The sequence below is a fragment of the Saimiri boliviensis genome, chromosome 1 (genome assembly GCF_048565385.1).
Source record: "Saimiri boliviensis isolate mSaiBol1 chromosome 1, mSaiBol1.pri, whole genome shotgun sequence".
NCBI lineage: Eukaryota > Metazoa > Chordata > Mammalia > Primates > Cebidae > Saimiri > Saimiri boliviensis.
In genome coordinates, this window is record NC_133449.1 from 89,491,235 (window position 1) to 89,510,418 (window position 19,184).

General features: G+C 36.7%; 1 protein-coding gene across 5 annotated transcripts in view; it reads right to left on the reverse strand.

Moving 5' to 3' along the window:
* FOXN2 (forkhead box N2) overlaps nt 1-19,184 on the reverse strand; it is a 75,035-nt gene that overhangs the window by 12,444 nt on the left and 43,407 nt on the right. For all 5 annotated transcript variants that reach the window (XM_074400284.1, XM_074400288.1, XM_074400285.1 and 2 more), the window contains 2 exons: nt 10,272-10,372; nt 7,485-7,549 (listed from right to left, as the gene is read on the reverse strand). In XM_074400284.1, coding sequence (XP_074256385.1) covers nt 7,485-7,549; nt 10,272-10,372 — 166 coding nt within the window. The remainder of the gene's footprint in view (nt 1-7,484; nt 7,550-10,271; nt 10,373-19,184) is intronic.

Consider the following 19,184-nt stretch of genomic DNA (forward strand, 5'->3'; position numbering starts at 1 on the left):
ATAGAGAAACGACCCAAAGCACCATCATAATCAAGAACACCCAATTATCAATGATTTGTCCAAGGTACAATCTTGAACTTCATGGAACAAAAGCAATAAAAATTATCTGGGTAGAACTTACAATTTTTAATTACAGTGTCAAATCTATTTTTGTTGATTGGTTATTTGTTTATTGACAGTGTCTCACTCTGTTGTCCAGGCTGCAGTGCAATAGTGCAATCATGGCTCACTGCAACCTCCACTTCCCAGATTCAAGTGATCTGCCCACCCCAGTCTCTCCTGCAGCTGGAACCACAGGTGCGCACCACCACGCCCAGCCCCAGCTAGTTTTCATATTTTTTATAGAGACAGGAGTTCACCGTGTTGCCTAGGCTGGTCTTGAACTCCCGAGGGATCCATCTTGGCCTCCCAAAGTGCTGGGATTACAGGCATGAACCACTGTGCTCAGCCAATTTTGCTATTAAATTTAAACTGAAGACTCATTTGTTTATTGTCACATTTGAAAACACTTCAAAATGGTATTTTTTTATTGATAAAATACTTTATGCTATTTTAAAGGTGGCTCTGTTTTTAAAAACAGTAACACTATTAGCTATTTTATCTAACATACCCGGTTCATAAAGAACCAAAATTTGGTAGTTTCAAACATGCTGACTGATTTCCTATCTGGTTCAAACAAAACCGTGTCAAAACTGAATTTGGCTGAGTGTGGTGGTTCATGCCTGTAATCTCAGCACTCTGGGAGGCCAAGGTGGGTGGATCACTTGAAGTCAGGAGTTTGAGACCAGCCTGGTCAATATAGTGAACCCCCATCTCTACTAAAAATACAAAAACTAGCTAGGGGTTGTGCACACCTGTAATCCCAGCTACCAGGAAGCTGAGGCAGAAGAATCGTTTGAACATGAGGTGGAGGTTGCAGTGAGCCGAGATTGTGCCACTGTACTCCAGCCTGGTTGACAGTGACACTCTGTTTCAAAAAATAAAAAATCAACAACAACAACAACAACAAAACCTGTTAATTTGTACCTCCTGGTTTATATTTCCTTAACCTTGATGTTGGGAAATTATTAAAAATAATTGAGAAAACAATTAAAAGACACCAGTTTTAGCCACGTGAAAGTAAGGTTTTAAGACGAGCACATTTCTGTTGTTTGATTCTCAGTCTATTTGTGTAAGGAATGACATGAGAACTATAGAAATAATTTAAATGGTATAAGCTCTACAGTAACTACAAAAGGACTTGTTGTCTCTACCAAAACGAATATACACATTTGCAGAGCTTCCAGATGGAGAAGGTGTCTCTTGTAATTCTTTGAAGCAGAAGAAGAATTTCAATAAACTACCAACACTTTTAAGCTGTCTGGACCACTGGTTTAGTTTCATTTCAGTAAGACGCAAATCTAGATTTACATTTGCCCTATCATCACAATCAGCTACCTTAATTTTATATCTGTTTGTAGTATACCAAGTGTTTTAATATAACTACTAAAATTTACTAACTGGAATGTGAGTTCCATTTTTGTCTGCTTTGTTCACTGATGTACCTTGGTGTCTAGAATAGCTCAATAATACTTAAACAGGTGAATTTACTCTAAATACACATCAAACCAAACTACTGACCAAAAAATTTTTGTCTTGCTATCTCAGTATGAGAATCCTCTGTCTCCTTATATCTATTATACACTGTCACACAGATATTATCACATAAAATTAGTCATTGTAAGTTGATCAAGAGATAACAAACACACTGCTGCACCTATTTTGGCTGATAGCAGTTTCTGGAGTTCTAAGCCTAATCTCTCCCCTTAGTCTTACGTGTCTAAGGGGAGAGATTAGATTATAGCTTTAATATAATGATCAGTAAAGATGATTCTATGAAGTATTAGATGAATATATAAGTTTTAATATTGGAGCCCAATGATAATACCTAAGTGATCTTTATAAAACATAAAACTGATAATGTCACCTCACTAATATTTAAAGTTCTTCAGCAGCTCTCCCAGTGCCACTTATCTAGTAGGAGTCAGGTTTTGAAAATTAGAATTCCTGAATCTGAATCCTTTTCTGCCACTTACTAGTTGTGTGACCTTGAGAAAGTTACTTCATCTTCCCAAACTTCAGTTTGGTTTTTGTAAAAGAGGGGTAGCAATACCTCAGAGGGTTGTTTTAATACCTCAGAAGGTTGTTTTAAGGATTAAATTAGATAATACATGAAAACATCAAGTAAGCAACTTTAAGCTTACTAATTGTTCTAGATAGAGGAGGAAGTTAAAAGTCCTTACTATGCTAAATAAGCTCTTCTTAAACTTCTGCTACGTTTGCCTTGCCCACCCAAATGATGACATCTACCTGGTCTATATCAACTTGCCAGACAGATTCCTAGCAACTGCCAGACAACTTTCTCTATCATTATGATTCTCTCTGCCAAGGAGAACTTTTGTTCTACGAAGTCTGAGGTTCTACCTTTGACAAATCATTTATAATCAGGTGTTCTCCACCAAACCTGTACCCCCTAACTTTTGGGGTCTAGCTCAAGCATCACACTTTCTTCTCTAAGAGGCCATTCTGCTCAACCTCCAAGCTTAATTTGCCATTCACTGCCTTTTCCCACAGTGTACTCTGCTTAAATTCTAGAAAATCTTCTTCAATTAAAGTATATCTTATTTTTTTTCTCTCTTTTCTTTTTCTTTTTCTTTTTTTGAGATGGAGTCTCATCCTGTTGTCTAGGCTGGAGTGAAATGACACAATCTCGGCTCATTGCAACCTCCCGGGCTTCACCACGTTTGCCAGGCTGGTCTTGAACTCTTGATCTCATGTGATCCACCAGCCTTGGCTTTCCAAAGTGCTGGGATTACAGGCATGAGCCACTGTGCCCAGCCAAAGTATGTATTTTCTAAGAGCAGGGCCTGGGTCTCTCATGTATGAATATCCCAAGGAACCTACAATGTCTGGCACAATGCAGGAAGTTCAACAGTATTACTTGTAATGAATGTTTAACCCACTTGGTGTTTTTAAAACTCCTCCCTAGAAATAATATAAAGAGGGAAGAGAAAATTTCCTCAGAAATAGACCCCAAAACAACCAAGTTCAAAAATAAAATTTCTTAAATTTTTGTGAGGTTTTATGTTTTTTTCCTTAAAACTCATGGAAAATTTTCTATTATATTCCAGGACAGGTCTGCATTCATTTTAACCTAGAATACCAACCACCCTCCCAAGTAAGTTAATTATTACTAGAGGAACAGGCCTAAGAATATAGGAATATAGGAAAGGAGGTAAGGTGCTGGAAGCGCTAGAGGGATGTAAATCATGTGTAAATCATCAGATGAAGGAGAAGTACCTGTGCCCTACTAATGAAAAACATGCAGCTTAAACTAGCAGGAGAAACTTGTGGAAATATCTGTTCCCCAAAGAAAGAAATGGAATTTGGATTAAATAGAACAACAGCAAGAAAAGATATTTTAGGTAAACTCTAGAATTCACAAAGAAAATGTTCTCAAAATATGTATACGAACTGAGCTTTAGAGAATAAATGTGTCAGACTTTATTGAGGCAATACAAAGATAAAGGAGTTTCACCATTATCTAAATGTAAAGAGAAACCACATTTGCTGATGCAGGTAACAGGAACATGGATATTTGTCTTATGTTAAGAAGAGAACATGATCTGAAACAGATCCTCTATCCATTTAACTTCTTTGCAGGGTTCTCTAGAACATTTTCATATACTTTTCCTCCTTCATTTTTAAAGATATCAGCACACTGCTTCTGAGGCTCAGTTTGGTATAGTTCCAAAGAGCTAAAATCTTTCTGATACACAGAAAGGTTTTCATCTGAAAATTTCTATTTTTAAAGGTTATGAAAATGTCTCTAGTCTCCAAAGCAACAACACTAGAAAAACTGATTTTATTTTTTTTATTTTTATTTTTTATTTATTTATTTTTTGAGACGGAGTTTCGCTCTCGTTACCCAGGCTGGAGTGCAATGGCGCGATCTCAGCTCACCGCAACCTCCGCCTGCCTCCTGGGTTCAGGCAATTCTCCTGCCTCAGCCTCCTAAGTAGCTGGGATTACAGGCACGCGCCACCACGCCCAGCTAGTTTTTTGTATTTTTAGTAGAGACGGGGTTTCACTATGTTGACCAGGATGGTCTCGATCTCTCGACCTCGTGATCCACCCGCCTCAGCCTCCCAAAGTGCTGGGATTACAGGCTTGAGCCACCGCGCCCGGCGTGAAAAACTGATTTTAATATACTACTAATCTAGGAGAAGAAAAAACCCACTAATTTAGAATTTCGATATGCTTTTAAAAAGTCAACTTACTACCTTTTAAAATTAAAGTTCTTCAGACTAAACAGCCTACAGGAGAAATATTTTGAACTCTATTCTAATTCCAGGGATGACAAACTTCTTCAGTAAAGGGTCAGAAAGTAAATATTTAGGTTTTGCATGCTAAGAGGCAAAACCCAGAATAAAATACGTAGGTCTCTGTTGCAACTACTTAACTCTGCTATTGCAACAAATTTTCATTGTCTTGAAATGTTACTGTTATTTGATTTGTTTTCTCCAACCATTTTAAAAATGTAAAAACCATCCTTAGCTCATGGGATACCCAAAAACAGATGGCAGGCCAGATATAGCCATGGGTCATAATTTGCTAACCCCTATTCTAGTCTAAGATAGACATGAAAAGTTGACAACTCTACTGATGGTATTATTAAAAAATTCAATCCTATTTTCAATGAAGAATACACAAAAATAAATGGAAAGGAGGACTAAAACTGTATGCACAGTGTGAATCTAGTATTTGGGTGGAAGTATGTGTGTATGTGTTTATGTATGTGTGCATGTACATATGTGCATGCAAATGTATCTATTCACATACATGGCATAAAAAACCCCAAAGGAATTATATCAAAATGTTAATAAAATTAGTCGGGTGTGATGGCACCTGTAGTCCTAGCTACTTGGGAGAATGAGGTGGGAGGATCACCTGAGCCCAGGATTTTGAGGCTGCGGTGAGCCATGACTGTGCCACTGCCTCTAGCCTGGGTGACGGACTGAGAACCTGTCTCAAAAAAAAAAAAAAAAGAAAGAAAAAAACAAGAAAAAGAACACTAAACAGAATAAGACAAAAATATTAACAATAAAATAAATGACTTTACATGTTTTCAAGACGAAGTTTTTCACTCTTGTTGCCCAGGCTCACCGCAACTTCCACCTCCCAGGTTCAAGTGATTCTCCTGCCTCAGCCTCCCAAGTAGCTGGGATTACAGGCATGTGCCACCATGCCTGGCTAATTTTGTATTTTTAGTAGAGACAGGGTTTCTTCATGTTGGTCAGGCTGGTCTCGAACTCCCAACCTCAGGTGATCTGTCCACCTCAGCCTCCTAAAGCACTGGGATTACAGATAGGAGCTACTGTGCCTGGCCTACTTCCTCTTTTTATAAATAGTTTTATTGCTGAAATCTCCTATAAGTATATAATACTTTTAAAAATAGAAAAATGTTAAAACAGCAACAACAAAATATCCTGAATTTTTATCTGAATTTATGATTTAAAATACAGTCATGTGTGCCTATATTCCCACCTACTTGAGAGGCTGAGGCAGGAAGATCACTTGAGCCCAAGCATTCAAGACCAGTGCGGGCAACATGGCAAGACACCATCTCTTAAAAATAAAACAAGTAAATAAAATAAAAATAATCCCAGCACTTTGGGAGGCCAAGGCGGGTGGATCACGAGGTCAAGAAATCGAGACCATCCTGGTCAACATGGTGAAACTCTGTCTCTACTAAAAATACAAAAATTAGCTGGGCATGGTTGCACGTGCCTGTAATCCCAGCTACTCAGGAGGCTGAGGCAGGAGAATTGCTTGAACCCAGGAGGCGGAGGTTGCGGTGAGCCGAGATCCCGCCATTGCACTACAGCCTGGGTAACAAGAGCGAAACTCCGACTCAAAAAATAAAAATAAGGCCGGGCGCGGTGGCTTAAGCCTGTAATCCCAGCACTTTGGGAGGCCGAGGCGGGTGGATCACGAGGTCGAGAGATCGAGACCAACCTGGTCAACAGGGTGAAACCCCGTCTCTACTAAAAAAATACAAAAAATTAGCTGGGCATGGTGGCGCGTGCCTGTAATCCCAGCTATTCAGGAGGCTGAGGCAGGAGAATTGCCTGAACCCAGGAGGCGGAGGTTGCGGTGAGCCGAGATCGCGCCATTGCACTCCAGCCTGGGTAACAAGAGCGAAACTCCGTCTCAAAAAAAAAATAAAAAATAAAAAATAAATAAATAAAAATAAATAAATAAATAAAAATAAAGTCATTCTTTGTTTAATGATGGGGTATGTTCTGAGAAATCTCATTGTGTGAACATCATAGAGTGTACTTATAACACTAACCTAAATGGTATAGCCTACTACACACCTAGGATTGCTCCTGAGCTACAAATCTGTACAGCATTACTGTCCTGAATATTATAGGCAACTGTAACACAAATGGCATTTGCATATATAAACATAGAAAAGGTACAGTAAATGTCCTGTTGTTTCTGCCAGGAAAAAAACAAGGTTACAGTAAAAACACTATATAAATGTTTAAAATGGTATACCTATGTAGGGTACTTACCATGAAAGACTGGAGACTGCTTGAAAGATTGGAAGTTGCACTGGGTGAGTCAGTGACTGTGAGTGGTGAGTGAATGTAGAGGCCTAGGACTTTACTATACACTACTGTAGACTTCATAAACACTGTACACTTAGGCTGTACTAGATGTAAAAATTTTTCTTTCTTCAATAATAAATTAACCTTAGTTTACTGTAAATTTTTACTTTATAAACTTTTTAACTTTTGTAGTAACAGCATAAAATACACTATACAGCTGTATAAAAATATTTTCTTTATAACCTGTAAGCTTTTTTCTATTTTTAAATTAAAAAAAATTTTTTAAACTTTTTAGTTAAAAATAAAGACACAAATACACACATTAACCTAAGCATACATAGGGTCAAGATCATCAACATCACTGTCTTCTGCCTCTACATTTTGTCTTACTGAAAGATTTTTAGGGATAATAACACACATGGGGCTGTCATCTTCTTATGGTAACAATGCTTTCTTCTCGAATACCTCCTAAAGGACCTGTGTGAGGCTCTTTTGCAGTTAACTTTTTAAAATTAGTGTAAGGCGCATACTTGAAAATAACAGTAAATAGTATAGTTACATAAACCAGTGACATAGTTATTACCATTATCAAGTATTAATGTATTTATATAACTATATGCTATACTTTTAAATGACTAGCAGTGCAGTGAGTATGCTTGCAACAGCATCACCACAAACCTGAATAAAAGCTTGGTTACAAGCTACCAAGTCACCACGCATAGAAATTTTTCAGCTCCATTATCATCTTAGGGGACCACCATTGTATGCAGTCCGTTGTTCACCAAAACATTGTTGTATGGCACATGACTGCACTATATGCACACATACCTTTGAGGGTTCGCACCTGGTTCTGCTTGAGTACAGAGCTTAAATAGTGAGGTGATAAAGAACCACTGAAAAACAAAAAAGCAAATATGCTTAAAAATCTTTTATTTTACTTTTTTCCCCTAATTTTTGACAGGTTCTCACTCTGTCACCCAGGCTAGAGTGCAGTGGCATGACTTCAGCTCACTGCAGCCTTGACTTACTGGGCTCAGGTGATCCTCCCACCTTAGCTTCCTTAATAGCTGGTACCACAAGCATGTGCTACCATGTCTGGCTAATTCTTGTATTTTTTTGGTAGAGAAGGGGTTTTATTATGTTTAAAAAAAAAAAAAAAAAAGGGCGGTGGGTTTGCCCAAGCTGGTCTCAAATTCCTAGGCTCAACTGGTCTGCCCACCTTAGCTTCCTAAAGTGCTGGGATTACAGGGATGAGCCATTCGTGCTCAGCTTTTTCACTTTTTATAGAACAGTCACAAATACAGCTAATTTGTACCATAAAAAACAAACTATTTTTACCTTGTTTTCTTTGCTAATACTACTGAGTTTAGAAAGTCTGCCAAAGCAGAAAGAGTATAGGAGCCAAAATTAAACCACAACTATTTGGATGTTCTTAGGCAAAATATAATTAATCTCTTAGTTTTTTCATCTGTAAAATAGAAATAATTAAATCTCCCACATAGGCTATTATGATAATTAAATAAGAATAATGCATTAAAGGGCTGGGCACAGTGGCTCACGCCTATAATCCCAGCACTTTGGGAGGCTGAGGTGGGCAGATCACGAGGTCAGGAGTTCGACACCAGCCTGACCAACATGGTGAAACACCATCTCTACTAAAAATACAAAAATTAGCCAGGCGTAGTGGCACATGCCTGTAATCCCAGCTACTCAGGAGGCTGAGGCAGGAGAATCGATTGAGCCCAGGAGGCAGAGGTTGCAGTGAGCTGAGATTGTGCCACTGCACTCCAGCCTGGGAAACAGAGTGAGACTCTTAAAAAAAAAAAAAAAGAAAGAAAGAAAGAAAAAAAAAAAAGGAAAAAAAGAATACTGCATTAAAAACGCCTGGAACAATAGATAGTATTTGATAGTTACTATTTGGTTTCGTATTAGATGCTTAAGTTTGATGTAATACTAATATACTGTAGGTAGTACCACAGAAATAAAAGCATTTGCCAGAACACATGGTTAAGGAACACTTGGTAATGACAGCAAACAGGTATCTTCCTGATTTTATAAATAAATATCAAATTAAACTTTCTATATTCATGGAAACACATCAACAGTTCTTTTTTTAATCCAGAAATTAAAACATTTTTGGGAAAAACTACTCTTTGGAATTTATGATAGTATAAAAAAATCTATTTGTTAATTAACTTCAACATTAATTATAAAACATATCAACTCCCAAATGAGGATATAAAATCTGGTAACTTCTTTTCTAGGTTTCATTTCAAAAAGATAAACCACTCAGTTATTCTTTTTATAATGATCCATCTAATCTACAAACATGGTAAAGATGCTTAAAATCTCAGTGAATGAACAGATTACCAATATTTCAACTTTAGTCTTCCCAGCTGTTTACTGTATTCCAGCTACAACCACTCCTCTACAAGTTATCTAATAATACTTTAAGAATTCAAATTGGCCACAATATGAAATGTTGATGACTGTTGCAGCTGGGAGTTCATTATAACTTTCTCTCCACTTTTTTGCATAGGTTTAAACATTTCCATTTATTACTTTATTAAAAATCTTTCAAAATTTTTCAAAAAATTAGTTAGAAATTATAAACTACTCTTAAAAGTATTTTAACCAAACCTGGGATTTTCAATTCAAATAAAGGTATATAATAAATTGAAGAAGACTCTAAAGTCTTCTTTAGAAAAAGGAAACAAAAACCAGATTTAAGAAGGTCATATTATTTTCAGATTTAACTTAAAATGAGGAAGCTAGAAGACCAATAGGGGTTACTGGGTTTGAAAACAAAGCCAAAGAAAATTATAAGCAAATACAGTACTATTATATTTACCAGAAAAAAAGAAAAACAAACTTCAAAGCATTATTTTACTTGCCAAACATTTAAAAATTTTAGACTTGAACATACTTTACAAATATTGTTAAGTACTAAAAAAATTAATATTGCAGACAATTAAAATAATCTGACCTGTTTGTAACTGAAATCATATTACAACTTTATTTAGGGCTTACTTATACATATTCAGTACCGACTATATTTCCCAGAATGTACGTTTTCAACCAACCAATTTCCTGTTTTCTAGAAACACAAAGTAGACCTTAAGGAAAACTTCCTTAGGTTAATGTCTTACCCATAAATACTTCTTAAGAAAGAAAAAAATGTGAGCACAGTGGCTCACGCCTGTAATCCCAGCACTTTGGGAAGCAAAGGTGGGAGGATCACTTGAGGTCAAGAGTTACAGACAAGCCAGGCCAACATGGTGAAACCCTGTCTCTACTAAAAAGACAAAAATTAGCTGACAGTGGTGGTGCATGCCTGTAGTCCCAGCTACTAGGGAGGCTGAGGCAGAAGGGTCACCTGAACCTGGAAGACAGAGGTTGCAGTGAGCTGAGATCTCGCTACTGTACTCCAGCCTGGGTGGCAGAGTAAGACTCTGTCTCAAAAACAAACCAACCCAAAAAACTAAATAAAACATAAATACTTCTTCATATAATAATAAAAAAAAAAACCCAAAATACCCAGGACCTTTAAGTTTATTCATCTCACACAATGAAATCCTATAAATCACCCCCGACAGTTATATGGAAGATCCTTACTTCTGTGGAGATGCTGAAGAAAAAGGTTGCTTCTTCAGTGCCTGGATAAGATTGGGTTTATATTCCGGATCAACACACCATAAGGAACCTTTTCCATTAACCTAGAATAAAATGCACAAGAATTACTAACTAGGAACTTTTATACATAGCCAGTGTCTAAATGCTTTTAATAAATGTGCAGGTGGAGGGGGGGGAAATAATCTCTGGTACCTTTTGAGTATGAAACTAAGGTTGAAGTGAGCTTGCTATGTGTGCATTGTAGTGACTAAAAGTCACCCTATGATGTACAAAACTTCCTCTAACTCACAAGATTAGTGAGGTTCAAATGTTACTAGTTTCTGGTTTTCTATTATGCCTTTTCTTTTTCAAAAACTCTTTGTTAAAATGTGAATTACCTTTACAACTACATTAACAATTATTTAGATAACAACAAAATTTACTTGTTTCCCATTCTCACACTCTCTTTTGCGTGTATGAAATCTTCTATGATATAGGCTATTGTGATTGATATTAAGATTTAATGTGATGCTCTCCAGAGTCCTTCCATTTCCCACACTCTTTTTCAAAGTAATACTAGTCTATTACTGAGGCTCTTTTCTCTCCAAATATTGTGTCATAATTTTTATAGCAGAATGGCAAAATGAAAGAACACTGTTCTATAGGTTCAAACATTGAGATCCAGATCATTTCTTATTGATTGGCTATGTGATATTGGGCAAATCATTTAATTTTTGAGAGTCAGACTTCTCATTTACATTTTACCCTTAAAGTAAAACAACAATGCAGGCCACTTCACTGAATTGTAACGAGATTCAAATAAGTTGATTTATATTCAAGTGACACATAGCTGCAAAATAGGTGACTATAAAGAGGCCATTCTGAAACCGGCATACATAAGGGTTAAACAATAGTATATTCCTACTCTTTTTTTACTTTCCACAGAGGAGAGAATTTTGAAAAAAAAAAAAAAAAAAAAAAAAAATCAAGAACAAAAATAAATTAATTCTGAATAAAAGGCAAAAGTTAGGTGGTAAAAAACCAGGGATACAATAAATTTAGGACAGAATAAAACCTTTTGTCTGTGAAAAGGTATAGCAATTGACTGTAAGGCAGTTTTTTACTATGCTAGTAATGTATATACATAGAAAAACCACAGTTGTCATATCACACTGTCATAAAGAGAGAAATGCACTGGATTATCAGGAGAAACTTTTTTTCTGGTGTTCAGCTGCAAGATATCACATTAACTATGTTAAACAAGTATTTGACATTTTCTTTTCTGTTTTTTTTTTTTTTTCCCCAAGAAGGACAAGTTCTACAAATGTATTTTTGGACTAAATGATAAAACTTCTTAACTTAGCTATATGTTCGGTCACCTGCCCCAAATGATAAATGTGTTTTGATGACGGGGAAAAAAAATGCTAGCACCGGGTCAGGTGTGGTGGTTCAAGTCTGTAATCCTAGCACTTTGGGAAGCTGAGGCAGGTGATAGCTTGTGCTCAGGAGTTCCGTGAGCAACATAGCAAAAAACTCTGTCTCTACAAAAATACCAGGTGTGGTGGTGCACGCCTGTAGTCTCAGCTACTCAGGGGGCTGAGGCCAGCCTGGGTGACAGTGAAACCCTGTCTCAAGAAAAAAAAAAAAAGAATTAAAATGTTAGCGCCCACAACATCTTTTGCCCCAAAGCCAGTTCAATCTCATATAGAAAAGATATGCATGCATTACTTTTCATACACAGACCAAGACAATTATTTTAACAACGCTAGCCATATTCTACCTTGGTATTCCGGAGATTACACTCTGAGAAATTGTTTGGTTTAAGTCTACTTTTCAAATTCCATTGTGAGGGGACGGCAAATTGTTTTGATCACAGTAGAGCTGCTATTTCTTTGAAATAGCAAATTGGAAGAATTGGTATTGAAAACTTACAGTTTCAGGGCAGTTAAGCATCTTGAGTATGGTCTTAAACAGTCTGGTTTATGTTACCATGGCAGCACTTCCTTTCACTGTGTCTGTTCATCAACTATCATGAACAAGAGATAAAACCTCTGTATTTGTCAATCTACATTTTAGAGTCTACAGCAAAAAGAAATTTATTTTAAACTAATTTTCCACTTAAAACCTTTGCTCCTATATTATTGGGCTTAGAGGACAGAACACAAACAATAAAAAGTTTTAGAAGTACTGTTCAAATCTAAATTTACTTGAAACAAAATAGTCTTCTGTGCAATGGAAACAGGAAATAAGCATTTTCTCATTTTACTAATTTGCGTTTTTAGAATTCTAAGGCTCCTGAACTTACTTGGTAGAGAACTGCTAAAGGTTTTGAAGAAATTATGAATATACTAAAAGGTGAACTTTAAAAAGACTTATCTTAACAGAAATTGTAAAGAATAGACTGGGAGAAAAGGCAATGTTCATTATTCCTACAATGTTTTTATGTACTTGTCCTGTATATTTTAATATAGTTGCTCATGTTGTGTAATCCCAAAAAAGAAGGCAAAATGGCAAAGCCTAGATAACACTATAAAGTGGTAATGATTTTCAGTGGCTTTTAGAACCTCTGAGTTTAAAATAATTTAACTGATTAAAATTTTACCACAGTAAAAAAAAAAAAATTTAATTCCATGTTTCCCAGCTAAAAAATCTCACAGTAATAATGTTTAAATTGGGCTTTCTAAAAAATTAGAAAAGAACATATAAGACTTGGATGTTAACTTTCTTTCTTTTCTTTTTTTTTTTTGGAGACAGAGTCTTGCTCTGTCACCCAGGCTAGAATGCAGTGGCGCAATCTCAGCTCGCTGCAACCTCCACCTCCCAGGTTCAAGCAATTCTCTTCCTTCAGCCTCAAAAGCAGCTGGGATTACAGGTGAGCACCACCATGCCAGGCTAATTTTTGTATTTTTAGTAGAGATGGGGTTTCACCATGTTGGTCAAGCTGGTCTCAAACTCCTGACTCCAAGTAATCTACCCACCTCAGCCTCCCAAAGTGCTGGGATTACAGGAGTGAGCCACCACGCCAGGCCAGTATTTTTTTTTTTTTTTTTTTTTTTTTTTTTTAAATTTGAGACAGAGTCTTGCTCTGTCACCCAGGCTGGAATGCAGTGGCATGATCTTGGCTCACTGCAACCTCTACCCCTGGGTTCAAGCGATTCTCGTGTCTCAGCCTCCAAGAGTGCTAGAATTATGGGTGTGCACCACTGTGCCCAGACAGATGTTGACATTTAAAACATAAAGCCCAAACCAAAGCAATCTGAACCAAAATAAAAGACAACATATAACTTTAATAGATTTAAAATCCGGAGACAAATAAATACCAAACCAGGATTGTTACACCTGTCGTTTCAGAGTAGTAAAAATGGTACAAATGATAGGGAGAAAAAAAATCTAATCAGCAGCTATATCATGTGGCTGAGTATCATTACCACTTCATAGTTTGATCTAGACCTTGCCATTCTGCCTTCTATGGGATTATCGTCTCTAGATAACAGCCATTCATCAGAAAAGTGTTGTCAAGGTTGCCATATCCAATTCTAACATTTAATGCAACTAAGTCTAATTTATTTGACTTCCACAGATTGGAAAGAATATACTGTCATTCAGTTATTGACCCAAGAAAGGTTTCATAAATTAAAAAAAAAAAAAAATTCACATGCATTCCCAAATCTATTGAATGTATCTCTTTCTGCCTATATCTCATTTAGGCAAAATAGTCTACTGATTTTTATAAAGATGATTTACAAGTTCCTTCTCTCCCACCCTGACTTGTGGTGATAGCTTGCTAATTTTTGTGCCAATAGAATTTCTATATTTATTCTTATTTATTATAAGATGATTTCCCTCTTTTTCTTTATCAAATTCTAACTGTACTCTGGACTGCATCCTTGCCCATTCTCTAGCTCTTACTTCCTTAATTCCTTCCTTTCCCTGAACATATAAAACACTCAGGTTAATTACATTAAAAATGTATATATTTAAAAATTATGGGCATGACCAATTCCCTTTTGAGCACTACCATAAATCATACCACTGGACATGTAATTTTGTAACTTTTACTAAAAATAATACCAAAGTGAATATTTTTATACACATCTTCTTGTGTGCAAGTACGAATGCTACTCTAGGGGAGAAATCAGAATATGATCTGCTAGGTCAAAGGACATGAACATTTCTTAATCTAATAACTACTGCCAGGGTGCCCTAAAGAATGGTCATATTAATATACTCCTGTCAATGATGTGAAACTACCAATATTTACTCATGTTCTCATCTGATTTAATATTATCAAATATTTAAAATTTTTGAATTCTAATAGATAAAAATGCTTTTTTTGTTCTTTTAATTTGTATGTCCCTTATACACATTACTAGTAAGATGAATATCTTCATGTTTATTGCTCATTTGTATTTCCTCTTTTGTGGACTGCCTATTCATATACTTGCCCATTTTCCTATTAGATTCTCATTTTCTTATTGAATTATATGAATTTCTTCTATATAGCGGTATACTGTTGATTGTAAACATCTCTTCTCAACTCCACATTTAATGACATGATGTTGGTAGCTTGAAATTGGCCATGATGGAAATATTTATAGCATGGAAATCTGCAAAAGCTAAACAGCCCATCCCTAGCCACTTGTTAAACATTTATCAGCACAGCACTTATTATATATTCTGAATGCTAATCTTTTGGCTGCTACTTTCTCAACAACTTCTTAGCAAATCATTTTCAAGAATTCTACAACATTGGCACTGTTGGCCATTCACATTTAAACTTAGCTTCCTTGGGTTCATTACACCACACTTTTCCTAGATTCATCCACTCAGAAGTGATGCTGACCAATTCCAAACTTAGAGCTTTAATCTCACTGCATCACCTCTATTCCTGTCTATATTTCTAAATATCTAGTAGACTTTTATGTACCATCATAAGCATAAACACAATAGTTCTAAAAGTATAAAAGAATTAAGTGACACAATTCAAGAATAAAATCAAATGATGAACCTTGGAAATTACATATTCAAAATTCCCAACAATAAAAAAAAATTCACACGAACTTCCAACCTCCTCCCTATTTCCAATTCCCCCATTACAAAAAAAATCTGATCTGGGTGCAGTGGTTCATGTCTATAATTCTGGCTGAGGTGGAAGGATTGCTTGAGCCCAAGAGTTCGAGATCAGCCTGGGGAAGATAGTGAGATCCTGCATCTCTACAAAAAAATAGCTGGTCATGATGGCGTGCACCTGTAGGCCTGGCTACTTAAGGGGATGAGGTGGGAGGACTGCTTGAACCTGGGAGGTCAAAGCTACAGTGAGCCACAATCAGGCCACTGCTCTTCAGCCTGGGTGACAGAGCAAGACTCTGTCTCCCTCCCACTCTGGAGCGCTGACAAAAAAAATTACCTTTCACTGGAAAATTACCAAGGTAATTTTTGAAAAGTATTTTACTGGCTGGGCATGGTGGCTTACACTTGTAATCCCAGCACTTTGGGAGGCCAGGTGGATCCGACTAGTTCAGTAGTGAGATCTGTAGTTTGAGACCAGCCTGGCCAACATAGTAGAACCCTGTCTCTACTAAAAACAGAAAAAATTAGCCAGGTGTGGTGGCAGGCACCTGTAATCCCAGCTACTCAGGAGGCTGAGGAAGGAGAATCGGTTGAAACTGGGAGGTAGAGGTTGCAGTGAGCCGAGATTCAGCCTGGGCAATAGTGTGAGACTCCATCTCAAAAGTAATAATAATAATATTTTACTATAAATGTATTTTTTCCTCAGATATTTTATGTACAGAAATCATTTTTATCCAGTAGCATATTCTAAAATAGCCTTTGTAAAAAGAAAGAATAAGAATTTTAATCTAGTGGGAAATTGGATAGGTAGACCACATACTATCATTAGAATTTGGCTAGAAACATAAAGCTAGTATTTCAAGAGAAAACAGATTATAATAGTCCTTGAAATGTAGGTCATTAAAGGCAGACAGTTATGTCTAATATTGTGAAACACCAGACTTCTCCCATGAACCCATCTAGGAATCTTACATAGTGAACCTATTTATTCATACTACTATGGCTAGGCACGGTGGCTCACATCTGTAATCCAAGCATTTTGGGAGGTCAAGGTGGGTGGTTTCACCATGTTAGCTAGGCTGGTCTCAAAACTGCTGACCTCAAACTTGAGATTTGTCTCTACTAAAAATACAAAAAATTAGCCAGGCATAGTGTGGCAGGTACCTGTAATCCAGCTACTCCGGAGGCTGAGGCAGGAGAATTGCTAGAACCTAGGAGATGGGGGTTGTGGTGAGCTGAGACCATGCCACTGTACTCTAGCCTGGGTGACAGAGTGAGACTCCATCTTAAACAAACAAACAAACAAACAAACAAACAAATACTCCCAAAAGTATATATACATATTACTAAATTTTATACATGTTAATTGAGTCTCACTGTGTATTAGGCTTGAGAGTACATGCTAGAGACACAAAAATGAAGAAATAGCTCCTGTCCTCAAGAAAAATGTTCTAGCAAGAGGGCAAATTCCTACACAGTGAATGCTCTGGCTGTTTCTGAACCTCTGATTTGTTAGTCATAATATGATTTCTTCCTTTTAATTTCTTTTATTTTTGATCTATTGGTATAGCTTCTGATCAGCTTGTTTCCCTAGGTCTGATGATTACTGATAATAGTATACAGTCTGCAAACTAAATTGTGTTTTTGTTTACGGCTACATAATAGATTAGATGACATAATGGACCTCTCTGCTGAAAACAGCTAAAGTTAATGAATAAACATTTAAAAAATATTTTTAATGGCATCACTGGACTTGCAGGAAACTGAGTAATCTAGAAGATCCAAAAATAAAGTGAAAGTAGGAATTTTAAGATATCTGTAGCTGGCTTTAACCTTACAGGTATCTGCCAAAATATGATGAACTTGACCCTCCATTTTGACATCTTGTAGGACTGGAAGGACAAGAGATAACTCGAGAGCCAGCAAAGACAACAAATGTATGCCTAAAAGATTCAGATATTGTAACTGTGATAAGGTAATATGAAATATTTCTCAAAGTTAAAAGACAAGTTTAAATTAATCAAGAAGCAAGATACTAAAAGCAAGGTGATTTGAAAAAGAACTAAAGAGAGCTACTAGAAATAAAAATACATAATTGAACTTAGAAACTCAATAGGTAAGGATAAAAGTATGTTAGACATAATTGAAGATGAAGGAGCCAGAAATGGAAAATACAAAACATACAGTGAAAAGGTTTACAATAATCTAAGATGGTTCCTGATAATACAAAGAATTAGAAAAACAATAGCTAAAAATTTTCAGAAATTTTTGAAAAAGAGAAAAGACATTACTACTAAGGGTAAGCCAATTATACTGACAGCTTATTATTCAAAAACAATGAGTCTAGGAATGTAAACACACAAACTATTCTTCAGGAGCAAAAGTGCAATAGAAGTAATTTTTGAACAAAAATTAAGAGTGTTTACTATCAAAAGACCCTTACTAAGGAAATTCTCAATGCGTAAGAAATAACAAACGATACTGGTAACTATGAGGGTAAATTTAAATGAAGACTAATGAAATATGTAATGTATAATGTTAAAAAGACAGAAAATAACAGTACCAAAATAAGAGGAAAAACAATAGAATAAAGGGGGGATCAATTTCAAAGATGGCAAAAAGAAAGGAAGGCTAGGGAGATGATTTTCACTGTAGCAATGTTTATAACAAAAAATTAGAAACCTAAATGTTCATCTACATCATATTAAAGAGAATTATGCTTTAAGAACAAAGACACTGAGCTTTTAAAAGGTTACTGAACAATATCACTCCCCGTCTTCTCTCTTTCTGACACACAGACATACACCTCTCTCGTCTCTCCTCTCCCCCCGCTCCTATGTCTGTCTGTCTGTCTGTCTGTCTCTCTCTCTCTCTCTCTCTCTCTCTCTCTCTCTCTCTCTGTCTCTGTCTCTGTCTCTGTCTCTGTCTCTCCCTCTCCTGACTATTCCACTAAGGACTTGACCTCAGAGAGCTCTTGTATCCTCCTTAGTGGGAGAAGCAAATCTTTACACAACTGGGATACATATGTTTTAAAAGGTAACAAACAGAATGTTACAGAAACACAAGATGACTACACAAAAGGAAATGCTTGAGAGGTAACTTCTGAGCTAGGCTTTGAGGAAACGTTACCTCAACTGATAGCGAATTACGAAAATGCAGTGTAGACAGAGGAACTAAATAAGCAAGGACTATTTATAGTATACTGGAATAGCAAGTAGTCTCATGGGGATAGATCATGAAGTAGTGAAGAAAAAAAGCTGCAAAGACAGGCAGAGGCCAAACTGGGGAGGGTCTTGAAAACCATATTAACAAGTCAGGCTTTTATTTAGTATGTCATATTACCAAAGGTTACTAGTTACAAAAACTCACGTAAAAATGAGGCTCAGAGAGTCTACCTTTAACAAGTCACACATCTATCTGGGTCTAGGAATATACCTGAATCCAATCCTTCATGCTGACTTCTCAATTCATATAATAGTTCAGTTTGATAAGAAATCGGGGAACACCTGAACTAAAGCCAATGTGATGGTAGAAACTACAAGAAATGGCCAGAATCAAAAAGCAACTTGTAGGTATTTGTAGGTGCTACTAGATACTGTTTTTTTCTAGAGTCTAACCCAGGCATCCCCAACTTTTTACACAGGGGGCCAGTTCACTGTCCCTCAGACCGTTGGAGGGCCGCCACATACTGTGCTCCTCTCACTGACTATCAATGAAAGAGGTGCCCCTTCCTGAAGTGCGGCGAGGAGCCGGATAAATGGCTTCAGGGGGCCACATGCGGCCTGCGGGCCCTAGTTTGGGGACGCCTGGTCTAACCTATGACTTTGACAGGCTTTGTAGACCAAG